This window comes from Oncorhynchus keta, chromosome 18 (genome assembly GCF_023373465.1).
Source record: "Oncorhynchus keta strain PuntledgeMale-10-30-2019 chromosome 18, Oket_V2, whole genome shotgun sequence".
In the NCBI taxonomy this organism is placed as follows: domain Eukaryota; kingdom Metazoa; phylum Chordata; class Actinopteri; order Salmoniformes; family Salmonidae; genus Oncorhynchus; species Oncorhynchus keta.
In genome coordinates this window covers 36,409,132-36,422,620 of record NC_068438.1, presented here as the reverse complement: position 1 = coordinate 36,422,620, position 13,489 = coordinate 36,409,132, and the positions used below count along the sequence as shown (strand labels likewise).

Genomic DNA, 13,489 nt, shown 5'->3' with positions numbered 1-13,489 from the left:
TCACTCTGGACACATCAAAGCCCTGATCCTGGTCACATCAAAGCCCTAATCCTGGTCACTGTGGTCACATCAAAGCCCTAATCCTGGTCACTGTGGTCACATCAAAGCCCTGATCCTGGTCACTCTGGTCACATCAAAGCCCTGATTCTGGTCACTGTGGTCACATCAAAGCCCTGATCCTGGTCCCTGTGGTCACATCAAAGCCCTGATCATGGTGACTGTGGTCACATCAAAGCCCTGATCCTGGTCACTCTGGACACAACAAAGCCCTGATCCTGGTCACTCTGGTCACATCAAAGCCCTGATTCTGGTCACTCTGGACCCATCAAAGCCCTGATTCTGGTCACTCTGGACCCATCAAAGCCCTGATCCTGGTCCCTGTGGTCACACCAAAGCCCTGATCCTGGTGACTGTGGTCACATCAAAGCCCTGATTCTGGTGACTGTGGTCACATCAAAGCCCTGATCCTGGTCACTCTGGTCACATCAAAGCCCTGATTCTGGTCACTGTGGTCACATCAAAGCCCTGATCCTGGTCCCTGTGGTCACATCAAAGCCCTGATCCTGGTGACTGTGGTCACATCAAAGCCCTGATCCTGGTCACATCAAAGCCCTGATCCTGGTCACTCTGGTCACATCAAAGCCCTGATTCTGGTCACTCTGGACCCATCAAAGCCCTGATTCTGGTCACTCTGGACCCATCAAAGCCCTGATCCTGGTCCCTGTGGTCACACCAAAGCCCTGATCCTGGTGACTGTGGTCACATCAAAGCCCTGATCCTGGTGACTGTGGTCACATCAAAGCCCTGATCCTGGTGACTGTGGTCACTTCAAAGCCCTGATCCTGGTCCCTGTGGTCACATCAAAGCCCAGATGTTGCAGCTTCCCCATCTTTCCCTGCAGAGTGAGAGTGACCCGCCCAGTATCACAGGGAAATGTGTTCATTTGTTACCTGGGATGTTTATTGCATTAATTAGACAATAGCAAATGGAGTCACGTCTGTTCCCAGCTCCTCATTGGCTGCTGCCAAATTGTCCTGACTGAACAAATCACTTAATCGATCACAGAATAAATGATTCATGGAAGATGAATAGGCTGCAGATTGGTAGACCTGAATGGCTTGACTTTGGTTGCTCATGTGAAATTGATAAAAGGCGATAAGGACCCATTCCTTCTCACCCTGTCACTAGAGAGATGCTAAGAATAACTATCTCAGCGCTGATCAATATTTTAGCCAGAGCAGATTCTGAGCTATAGAGAGTGGACTAAGCACTGCTGCCAACGGGTTCTGCCAACACTGTTGCTATGGAGATTCCTTCACGGGACTCAGGAGCTAAGTGACAGAAGTGACAGAATCCTCTATGAACGGAAATCTCAAATGGAAATGCATGTTTCAACATGCCTTAAGTGTAATTTCATGTGCAGGCTTTTAGTGGGGGTAGTATTGAGCAGTAGGCATGCGGAGCGTGAACACATCTTATTTATGTAGTTGCATTGGGATTAATATCTCTGGTCTGGCTTGTTTATGGCTCGTCGCGCGTCAGGCATCCTGGGTGGTTACTCAGGTTTGCTACCTTTCACAACAAACAGCCAAAAAGTCTGACAGGAAAATAGCACAAATTGAAATAATTTCTTTGCCAAGGCTGCAATAAATCCCAGAACTCAACTAGGATTAAAAGTAAACTTGTCAAGGATCCAGAAGACGTATTGCCGTCCCACCCTACAGTCACAACAGCCATATACCAAATACTCCCAATAGAACCCATATACCAAATACTCCCAATAGAACCCATATACCAAATACTCCCAATAGAACCCATATACCAAATACTCCCAATAGAACCCATATACAAAATACTCCCAATGGAACCCATATACCAAATACTCCCAATAGAACCCATATACCAAATATAGAACCCATATACCAAATACTCCCTAGAACCCATATACCAAATACTCCCAATGGAACCCATATACCAAATACTCCCAATGGAACCCATATACCAAATACTCCCAATAGAACCCCCAAATACTCCCAATAGAACCCATATACCAAATACTCCCAATAGAACCCATATACCAAATACTCCCAATAGAACCCATATACAAAATACTCCCAATGGAACCCATATACCAAATACTCCCAATAGAACCCATATAACCACAACTCCCAATAGAACCCATATACCAAATACTCCCAATGGAACCCATATACCAAATACTCCCAATAGAACCCATATGCCAAATACTCCCAATGGAACCCATATACCAAATACTCCCAATAGAACCCATATACCAAATACTCCCAATAGAACCCATATAACCACAACTCCCAATAGAACCCACATACCAAATACTCCCAATAGAACCCATATACCAAATACTCCCAATAGAACCCATATACCAAATACTCCCAATAGAACCCATATATCAAATACTCCTAATAGAACCCATATACCAAATACTCCAAATGGAACCCATATACCAAATACTCCCAGTAGTTCCCATATACCAAATACTCCCAATGGAACCCATATACCAAATACTCTCAATAGAACCCATATAACCACAACTCCCAATAGAACCCATATACCAAATACTCCCAATAGAACCCATATACCAAATACTCCCAATAGAACCCATATAACCACAACTCCCAATAGAACCCATATACCAAATACTCCCAATAGAACCCATATACCAAATACTCAAAATAGAACCCATATACCAAATACTCCCAATAGAACCCATATAACCACAACTCCCAATAGAACCCATATACCAAATACTCCCAATAGAACCCATATACCAAATACTCCCAATAGAACCCATATACCAAATACTCCCAATATAAATCATTCTTATTCTAATTATCGAGGCAGCCATCTCCAGTGTCAACACTTTGTCTTCCAAATGGTCTTTCTGGTCTCTGTACCGTGCTGCATGGTGGATGGTTATTAGGGGTGTGTAGGGCTGTAGGTCTGGTACTGGGACAGTAGTATAGTACTTCTCTATATACTAGGTATTCCGTGGTGCAGTGTAGTGAACATGGCCCTCCCTCTCCATTTCTCTCTTTCTTTGTCAAATGCCAGGAAACTGTAGGCTGACAGATGTTGAGAGCGAGGGAGGAAAGGAGGGGTGAAAGCAGGAGGTATATGTGGGGGGGATAAAAGAAAATGGGGTTTAGAAAGAGATGGGTTGGGGAGAGAGAAAGAATGGAGCGGAGTGGGGGAATGTATCAGTGAGAAACAGAAGGGGAGGTGGTAGGGGAAGAGATGTATTACCCTATAAAAAGTGTCTGATGCACATCCATCAATATGAATGACTCCTTCGCCCCGAGGGCCTGTTTTGGCATTCAGGAACCACAACGAGGGCTCTTAGCTTGTCAGGGCCTCCCGCCTCCCTCCTGTCTCTGCAGCGCTGCAGTTCATTTGGTGTCCCCCTCCATGGAACAGCTCTTCTCATTAGAACCTGTGGCTCTGTGGCTGAGGGAGAGACTGACTGCAGAGCGCCCATTACCTGACCATGTCCTGGGGCTCTCCCCTCCCCCTCATCTCCCCCTCCTCCCAGCACATCACGTTACCTCACTGAAGCAGAGATAAAAGTCCAGTTAGGCAGGAGGCACACCGCAGCTTTAAAGGGTGCTAGGATGTAGCACTGAGCGTGTCTGAGACAGGGATAGAGACTGCAGGGCACTAGCAGTGAGGTCACTGAGCGTGTCTGAGACAGGGATAGAGACTGCAGGGCACCAGCAGTGAGGTCACTGAGCGTGTCTGAGACAGGGATAGAGACTGCAGGGCACCAGCAGTGAGGTCACTGAGCGTGTCTGAGACAGGGATAGAGACTGCAGGGCACTAGCAGTGAGGTGTTCTTGTGCCATGTTCCCTCTAGCAGAAGCCATCCGGTTGATCACATGATACTGCCTGTTTGACAGACCGCAGCAGCCAGCTATTTCTCAGGGATAAGAGAAGAAAGGCTTGCTGCTGCTGCTGCTGCTGCTGTGGAGACCTTGAACAGAACGATGAAAAGCTCAGTTCAACCTCTCATTCCACACTCTGCCAGATGCCTCTGTCTGTAGACACACAGCACTGCTTTTACATCCTCTCTTTACCTTGGACAGGAAAATAACACATTGATACATTTCTAGACTACAGTACACACAGTATGAAATATGAATCCATCTCTATGGTTCAGCCATTGGAAACCAGTGTGGTACCAACGAACTGACACACAAACAAAGGCATTTTAGCTCCATCTCTCATCTCTCATCTACAGTAGCTCCATCTGTGTTGCCCGTGGTAACGAGGCTGAGACGTGACTGTACAGTAAAGTGGCCCTAATGGTCTCCGACCAGTCGCCTGTGACAGGTTCAAGTCCTATTGGGAGATTTTTATGGCCCCCACACCTGTGGGAGTGACTCCCAACACCTGTTAAATGGAGCCAGGCCCCATCCATACATCCATCCATCCACAGGCTGCAGCAGCCCACAAGTTGACCTGGTAGGGGAGGGAAAGGGGTGAGGGTTCAGGGCTGGGACTGGAGGATAGCTAATCAACTCAGGCCAGGGCAGTTTGGGCATCATCAGAAGGGCTTGATGGGAGAGTACAGCAGAGAGCAATGGATGTTAATGAACAAGGTTATGTGTGAGTCTGTGTGGGGGAGGGATAATGACGTGTGTTTATCCAGCACATGTATCTGTGTGTGTGTGTGTGTGTGTGTGTGTGTGTGTGTGTGTGTGTGTGTGTGTGTGTGTGTGTGTGTGTGCGTGCGTGCGTGCGTGCGTGCGTGCGTGCGTGTGTGTGTGTGCATGTGTGCATGTGTGTGTGTGTATTAATGTGTTTGTGTGTGTGTAATAATGTGTGTGTATTGATGTGTGTGTGTATTAATGTGTGTCTATTAATGTGTGTGTGTATTAATGTGTGCGTGTATTAATGTGTTTGTGTGTGTATTAATGTGTGCGTGTATTAATGTGTTTGTGTGTATGTGTATTAATGCATGTGTGTGTATCAATGTGTGTGTGTATTAATGCATGTGTGTGTATCAATGTGTGTGTGTAATGTTGTGTGTGTATTAATGCATGTGTGTGTAATAATGTGTGTGTGTAATAATGTGTGTGTATTAATGTGTGTGTGTGTATTAATGTGTGTCTATTAATATGTCTATTAATGTGTGTGTGTGTGTATTAATGTGTGCGTGTATTAATATGTTTGGGTGTGTATTAATGCATGTGTGTGTATTAATGTGTGTGTGTAATGATGTGTGTGTATTGATGTGTGTGTGTATTAATGTGTGTCTATTAATGTGTCTATTAATGTGTGTGTATGTGTATTAATGTGTGTATGTGTATTAATGTGTGTGTGTGTGTATTAATGTGTTTGTGTGTGTATGTGTATTAATGCATGTGTGTGTATTAATGTGTGTGTGTGTGTATTAATGTGTGTGTGTGTGTATTAATGCATGTGTGTGTATTAATGCATGTGTGTGTATTAATGTGTGTGTGTGTGTGTGTATTAATGTGTGTCTATTAATGTGTCTATTATGTGTGTGTATGTGTATTCATGTGTGTGTGTATTAATGTGTTTGTGTGTGTGTGTGTATTATGTGTGTGTGTGTGTATTAATGTGTGTGTGTGTGTATTAATATGTTTGTGTGTGTATTAATGCATGTGTGTGTATTAATGTGTGTGTGTAATGATGTGTGTGTATTGATGTGTGTGTGTATTAATGTGTGTGTGTGTGTATTAATGTGTGTGTGTGTGTATTAATGTGTGTGTGTGTATTAATGTGTGTGTGTAATGATGTGTGTGTATTGATGTGTGTGTGTATTAATGTGTGTATGTGTATTAATGTGTTTGTGTGTGTATGTGTATTAATGCATGTGTGTGTATTAATGTGTGTGTGTATTAATGCATGTGTGTGTATCAATGTGTGTGTGTAATGTTGTGTGTGTATTAATGCATGTGTGTGTAATAATGTGTGTGTAATAATGTGTGTGTATTAATGTGTGTGTGTATTAATGTGTGTCTATTAATATGTCTATTAATGTGTGTATTAATGTGTGCGTGTATTAATATGTTTGGGTGTGTATTAATGCATGTGTGTATGAATGTGTGTGTGTAATGATGTGTGTGTATTGATGTGTGTGTGTATTAATGTGTGTCTATTAATGTGTCTATTAATGTGTGTGTATGTGTATTAATGTGTGTATGTGTATTAATGTGTGTGTGTGTGTATTAATGTGTTTGTGTGTGTATGTGTATTAATGCATGTGTGTGTATTAATGTGTGTGTGTGTGTATTAATGTGTGTGTGTGTGTATTAATGCATGTGTGTGTATTAATGCATGTGTGTGTATTAATGTGTGTGTGTGTGTGTGTATTAATGTGTGTCTATTAATGTGTCTATTAATGTGTGTGTATGTGTATTCATGTGTGTGTGTGTATTAATGTGTTTGTGTGTGTGTGTGTATTATTGTGTGTGTGTGTGTATTAATGTGTGTGTGTGTGTATTAATATGTTTGTGTGTGTATTAATGCATGTGTGTGTATTAATGTGTGTGTGTAATGATGTGTGTGTATTGATGTGTGTGTGTATTAATGTGTGTGTGTGTGTATTAATGTGTGTGTGTGTGTATTAATGCATGTGTGTGTATTAATGTGTGTGTGTAATGATGTGTGTGTATTGATGTGTGTGTGTATTAATGTGTGTATGTGTATTAATGTGTTTGTGTGTGTATGTGTATTAATGCATGTGTGTGTATTAATGTGTGTGTGTGTGTATTAATGTGTGTGTGTGTATTAATGTGTGTGAGTCAGAGTGAGACAAAGACACAGCAAGAGAAAGGAAAGATACAGAGCAGCGTTGCCTGAAGGAAATCCAACTTTAAGGGAGAGGCACATGCTGCACATACATCCTGTCTTTGAATGATCCCATTAGTACTGCAGGCTCACCCCCCACCACACACACACACACACACACACACACTAACATTAGAACATATGTTGGAACTTATGTCTTCATATTGGCTCCCTGCTGATTCCCTGTCATGTTTTCATTATTATTATTTATCAATCTAGTCAGGAAACATGAAATTCTTACGTAATTCTAAAATATACTGTACATATTTGATAGAGTGTGAGGGTTGACTTTCGCTGACGAGAGCCTCGTTTATAAAACTAAACAGAGATTTATTCCAAGATGTATAGTATTCATAGAAAACTATAACCTATTACCATTCCTAACTACACTATGAATATGTTCCATATCTAACAACCCTGTGTTTCCTCCTAGCCGACCAGGCCTGCTGAATGCTGGTGATCCAGGCTACCCGTGGCTGGCTGACTCCTGGCCTGCAACCAGCCTGCCTGTCAACAGTGGCTCCGGTGGACCCAATGACCTTAGTAACTTTGGACGAGGAGGTGAGATATCAGGGCCTGTCCAACAGTATAGTCTCTATGGGCCTGTATATGTACTAGACTGGGGGAGAGCAGAGAGAGAAAAGAGTGAAAAGTACTGAGAGAGAGGAGAGGAGAGGAGAGAGAGAGAGAAAAAGGAGAGAGGAGAGGGAAAGGAGAGAGAGAAATAGGTGAGAGAGAAGAGATGGAGAGATAGGACAAAAGAGATAGGAGAGATAGGAAATACCCAGTTTTGACTAGGTGCCAGCGTTCGTGAGAAAAGCCTTGCCATTGAGAAAGGCTGCCGTAGGCAGACCTGGCTCTCAAGAGAAGACAGACTATGTGCACACTGCCCAAAAAATTAGGTTGAAACTGAGCTGCACTTCCAAACATCCTGGCAAATGTATGACCATATTAGAGACACATATTTCCATCAGATTACACAGATCCACATAGAATTAGAAAACAAACCCAATTTTGAAATACCACAGTGTTCCATCACAGCAGCAACATTTGTGACCTGTTGCCACAAGAAAAGGTCAACCAGTGAAGAACAAACTCCATTGTAATTACAACAATGTTATTTATTTTCCCTTTTGTCAATAATATGACATTTGAAATTGTCTTTATTCTTTTGGAACTTTTTGGAGTGTAATGTTTACTGTTAATTTTATTGTTTATTTTCGCTTTTGTTTTATCTACTTCACTTGCTTTAGCAATGTTAACATGTTTTCCATGCCAATAAAGCACATAAATTGACATTGAATTGAGAGAGGGGGTGGGGGGCAAGGTTAGGAGTCAATGGATGGAATTAGAATGCATGAATAAGTGGGGATGGATTTTTCAATGAGATGAATGTGTTTAACTGGATGTTAAGAGCTGAGCTAATGTCAAAGTGTTGAGCTGCTCAGGGTAATCCCCTCACACCCCAGGGTCACTCTGTCCTGATGCATAGTCAGACACCTCTTCACTCCTGATCTGTAATGTAGCCTTGTTCATCAATTACTCTTAACATCACTTTACCTTTCTACCTTTTATTAAAATACAATGGGTTTATAGTTGATGTGAATACAGTATTTGTCATTGAAGCGCCCACCTAAACGGACCCCTATTCTCTCTCCCTGTGTCTCCTACAGACACCAGTAGTAATGGGGATAAGACTGGCACCATGCTCTCTGATGGAGCCATCTATAGCAGTATAGACTTCACCACCAAGGCTAACTACAACAGCCCCAGCCAGGGCTCTCAGGGAGCCACCCCCTATGCCACCACACAGATCCTCCACTCCAGTAGTATCCATGAGCTGGCTGTGGACCTCCCAGAGGCCCAGTGGAAGGCCTCCATCCAGGCCAAACAAGAGATGGCCAACCTGGGGTACTCCCTGCCCGACAAGAACTCCTGCAACAACAGTGAGTGGATAGAGTGTGTGTGTGTGTGTGTGTGTGTGTGTGTGTGTGTGTGTGTGTGTGTGTGTGTGTGTGTGTGTGTGTGTGTGTGTGTGTGTGTGTGTGTGTGTGTGTGTGTGTGTGTGTGTGTGTGTGTGGCTGTGTGGCTGTGTGGCTGTGTGGCTGTGTGGCTGTGTGTCTGTTTCACACAGAAGCTGAGACTTCTCATATTTCTCTGCCATGCTAAATACCCTCAGCTCAACACAGCCCTATGATACATGGCCATACACACAGACACAGTGTCTGTGTTATATTAACCCTAACCATAATGGACACACTCCTCCTACTGTGAGTGTATGACCCCAGGACAAATCACTGCTGAGTGACAGATCAGCACGGAATGTTTCAATATGATACCCCAGTTCACCCCTGTTGTAAAAGGTCTGGGTGTAGCTGGTGCAGAGAAGTCATCCTGGTCCGCAACGGGGCTGGTTTTCTTTTTTTAATCCGTGATTGACTGTAGACCCTGCCACATACCTCTTGTGTCTGAGCCGTTGAATTGCGACTCTACTTTGTCTCTATACTGACGCTTAGCTTGTTTGATTGTCTTGCGGAGGGAATAGCTACACTGTTTGTATTCGGCCATGTTTCCGGTCACCTTGCCCTGATTAAAAGCAGTGGTTCACGCTTTCAGTTTCGTGCGAATACTGCCATCAATCCACGGTTTCTGGATTGGGAATGTTTTAATAGTTGCTGTGGGTACGACATCGCCGATGCACTTGCTAATAAACTCGCTCACCGAATCAGCGTATTCGTCAATGTTGTTGTTTGATGCAATGTGGAACATATCCCAGTCCACGTGATCGAAGAAATCTTGAAGCGTGGAATCAGATTGGTCGGACCATCGTTGAACAGACCTATGCGCGGGAGCTTCCTGTTTTAGTTTCCGTCTCTCGGCTGGAAGCAACATAATGGAGTCTTGGGCAGCTTCTCCAAAAGGAGTGCAGGGGAGGGCCTTATATGCGTCGCGGAAGTTAGAATAACAATGATACAGGGTTTTACCAGCCCTGGTTGCACAATTGATATGCTGATAGAATTTAGGGAGTCTTTTTTTCAGATTAGCCTTGTTAAAATTCCCAGCTCCAATGAATGCAGCCACAGGATATGTAGTTTCCAGTTTACATAGTCAAATGTCAAATTAAGTTTGTTCAGGGCCATCGATGACTCCTTGGAGGGGGAATATATGAGGCTGTGAATATAATCGAGAACGAGAGAATTCTCTTGGTAGATAATGCAGTCGACATTTGATTGTGAGGAATTCTAAGTCAGGTGAACAGAAGGACTTGAGTTCCTGTATGTTGTTATGATCACACCACGTCTCGTTAATCATAAGGCATACCCCCCCCGCCCTTCTTCTTACCAGAAAGATGGTTGTTTCTGTTGGCGCGATGCGTGAAGAAACCAGCTGGCATCTCTCCTCCGGACCGTACCCCTCCCACTCCACGAGGTACTGAAGGCCCCTCGTCCGACGCCTCGAGTCCAGTATGGCTCGAACAGCATACGCCGGGGCCCCCTCGATATCCAGAAGGGGCGGAGGGCAATGAACCTCCCGCACCTCAGACTCCTGGAGTGGACCAGCCACCACCGGCCTGAGGAGAGACACATGGAACAAGGGGTTAATACGGTAATCTGGGGGAATCTGTAACCTGTAGCAAACCTCGTTCTCCTCTTTGAATGGCCCCACAAACCGCGGGCCCAGCTTCCGGCAGGGCAGGCGCAGGGGCAGGTTTCGGGTCAAGAGCCAGAACCGGTCCCCCGGTGCGAACACCGGGGCCTCACTGTGGTGGCGATCGGCGCTCGCATGACTCCTCACAGCCCATTGTAGGTGCACATGAGCGGCGTCCCAGGTCTCCTCCGAGCGCTTAAACCATTCGTCCACCGCAGGAGCCTAGATCAGGCTCTGATGCCTAGGTGCCAGAACCGGCTGATACCCCAGTATGCACTGGAAGGGAGAAAGGTTAGGGGAGGAGTGGCGGAGCGAGGTTTGGGCCATCTCAGCCCAGGGAATGAACGCCGCCCACTCCCCTGGCCGGTCCTGGCAATAAGACCGCAGAAACCTACCCACATCCTGGTTCACTCTATCCACCTGCCCATTACTCTCGGGGTGAAAACCTGAGGTATGGCTGCAGAGACCCCCAGACGTTCCATGAACGCCCTCAAGACCCTTGATGTGAACTGGGGACCTCGATCAGACACTATATCCTTAGGCACCCCGTAGTGCCGGAAGACATGTGTAAACAGGGCCTCCGCAGTCTGTATTGCCGTAGGGAGACCGGGCAAAGGAAGGAGACGGCAGGACTTGGAGAACCGATCCACAACGACCAGGATCGTGGTGTTACCCTGTGAGGGAGGAAGATCCGCAAGGAAATCCACCGATAGGTGCCACCATGGCCGTTGTGGAACAGGTAAGGGCTGTAACTTCCCTCTGGGCAGGTGCCTAGGGGCCTTGCACTGGGCGCACACCGAGCAGGAGGAAACATAAACCCTCATATCCTTGGCCAAGGTGGACCACCAGTACTTCCCACTAAGACAACGCACTGTCCGACCGATGCCAGGATGACCAGAGGAGGGTGGCATGTGGGCCCAATAGATCAAACGGTCGCGGACAGCAGACAGAACGTACAGACGCCCAGCTGGACACTGGGGACGAGTGGGCTCTGTACGTAACGCCTGCTCGATGTCCACGTCCAGCTCCCACACCACCGGTGCCACCAGACAAGAGGCCGGAAGTATGGGAGTGTGATCCATGGACTGCTCCTCTGTGTCATACATCCGGGACAGTGCATCTGCCTTAGTGTTCTGGGAACCTGGTCTGTAGGACAGGGTGAAAACAAAACAGGTAAAGAACATGGCCCACCTTGCCTGGCGAGGGTTCAGTCTCCTCGCCACCCGGATGTACTCCAGATTGCGGTGGTCAGTCCAGATGAGAAAAGAGCCTTGACAACAGCCAACAGCTGAGTGCTGAGAGATCATGGCTCCTATCCCAGCTTCAGACGCATTCACCTCCACTTTGAACACCAAAGAGGGATCCGGATGAGCCAGCACGGGAGCACGGGAGCCAACAGAGCCTTCAGGTGACCAAAAGCCCTGTCCGCCTCAGCCGACCACTACAGTCGCACCAGTCCCCCCTTCAGCAATGAGGTAATGGGAGCCGCTATCTGACCAAATCCCCGGATAAACCTACGGTAGTAGTTGGCAAACCCTAGAAACCGCTGCACTTCCTTTACCTTGGTGGGAGTCGGCCAATTCCGCACAGCTGAAATGCGGTCATTCTCCATCTCCACCCCTGAAGTGGAAATGTGGTACCCTAGAGACGGACAGTTGGAAGATCAGACATTTCTCAGCCTTGACGTACAGGTCATGCTCCAACAGTCGACCAAGCACCCTGCGCACCAGGAACACATACTTGGCGCGTGTAGCGGAGAATATAAGAATGTCATCGATATACACCACTACACCCTGCCCGTGCAGGTCCCGGAAAATCTAATCTACAAATGCCTGAAAGACTGATGGAACATTCATCAACCCGTACGGCATGACGAGGTGGTCCTTCTGTGGCTCAGTTGGTAGAGCATGGCGCTTGTAACGCCAGGGTAGTGGGTTCGATTCCCGGGACCACCCATACGTAGAATGTATGCACACATGACTGTAAGTCGCTTTGGATAAAAGCGTCAGCTAAATGGCATATATTATTATTACGAGGTACTCATAGTGCCCTGAGGTGGAACTAAATGCCGTCTTCCACTCGCCCCTCTCCCGGATACGCACCAGATTGTAAGCGCTCCTGAGATCCAATTTTGTGAAGAAGCGCGCACCGTGCATTGACTCTGTCACTCTGGCTATGAGAGGCAGCGGGTAGCTGTACCTCACAGTGATCTGATTGATCCCTCGATAGTCAATACACAGGCGCAGACCTCCATCCTTCTTCTTCACAAAAAAGAAACTCGAGGAGGCAGGTGAAGTGGAGGGCTGAATGTATCCCTGACCCAGGGATTCGGAGACATATGTTTCCATAGCCGTCGTCTCCTCCTGTGACAGGGGATACACGTGACTCCTGGGAAGTGCTGCGTCTACCAGGAGATTTATCGCACAATCCCCCCGTCGATGGGGTGGTAATTGAGTCTTCTTCTTACAGAAGCACGGTGACCTGGTCTGGACTTTCCACCGTAGTAGCACCCGACGGAAACCCCTAAACACCTCCCCGAAACCCCTAAACACCTCCTCAATTATAAAGGCAAAACAAATGGAAAATGAAAAGTGGATCGGCGATGGCTAGAAAGCCTGTGACGTTGACCGGCGAACGCCGCCCGAACAAGGAGAGGGACCGACTTCGGAAGAAGTTGTGACACCTGTTTACAAGCCATAGGTTTACTGTGACCTGACAGCAGTTTGTACTCTAATACTCACTATTTCACAATCTGTTTCTGAAGCCCATTCCAGCTCCACTCTGACTGCCTGATTCTGTTTTAAGGATGAATTTTCCCCTCGCTGCCATCCAGTCTTGGTCACTTTCCAAGGTTAAATAAACACCAGATGAAGGGCTAGGGAGCTAGAATAATGCACTGTTTCCTCCAGCCTTGGATTAAGTTACTTCCCTCTCTCTGTTCTAACTAATTACTTATCCTCTTTAGCACAGCTAATATTTAAGAAAATAA

General features: G+C 46.1%; 1 protein-coding gene across 6 annotated transcripts in view; it reads left to right on the top strand.

Moving 5' to 3' along the window:
• Positions 1 to 13,489, top strand: part of robo2 (roundabout, axon guidance receptor, homolog 2 (Drosophila)) — a 705,158-nt gene that overhangs the window by 648,290 nt on the left and 43,379 nt on the right. For all 6 annotated transcript variants that reach the window (XM_052468006.1, XM_052468002.1, XM_052468004.1 and 3 more), the window contains 2 exons: positions 7,286 to 7,413; positions 8,526 to 8,798. In XM_052468006.1, the coding sequence (XP_052323966.1) occupies positions 7,286 to 7,413; positions 8,526 to 8,798 (401 nt within the window). The remainder of the gene's footprint in view (positions 1 to 7,285; positions 7,414 to 8,525; positions 8,799 to 13,489) is intronic.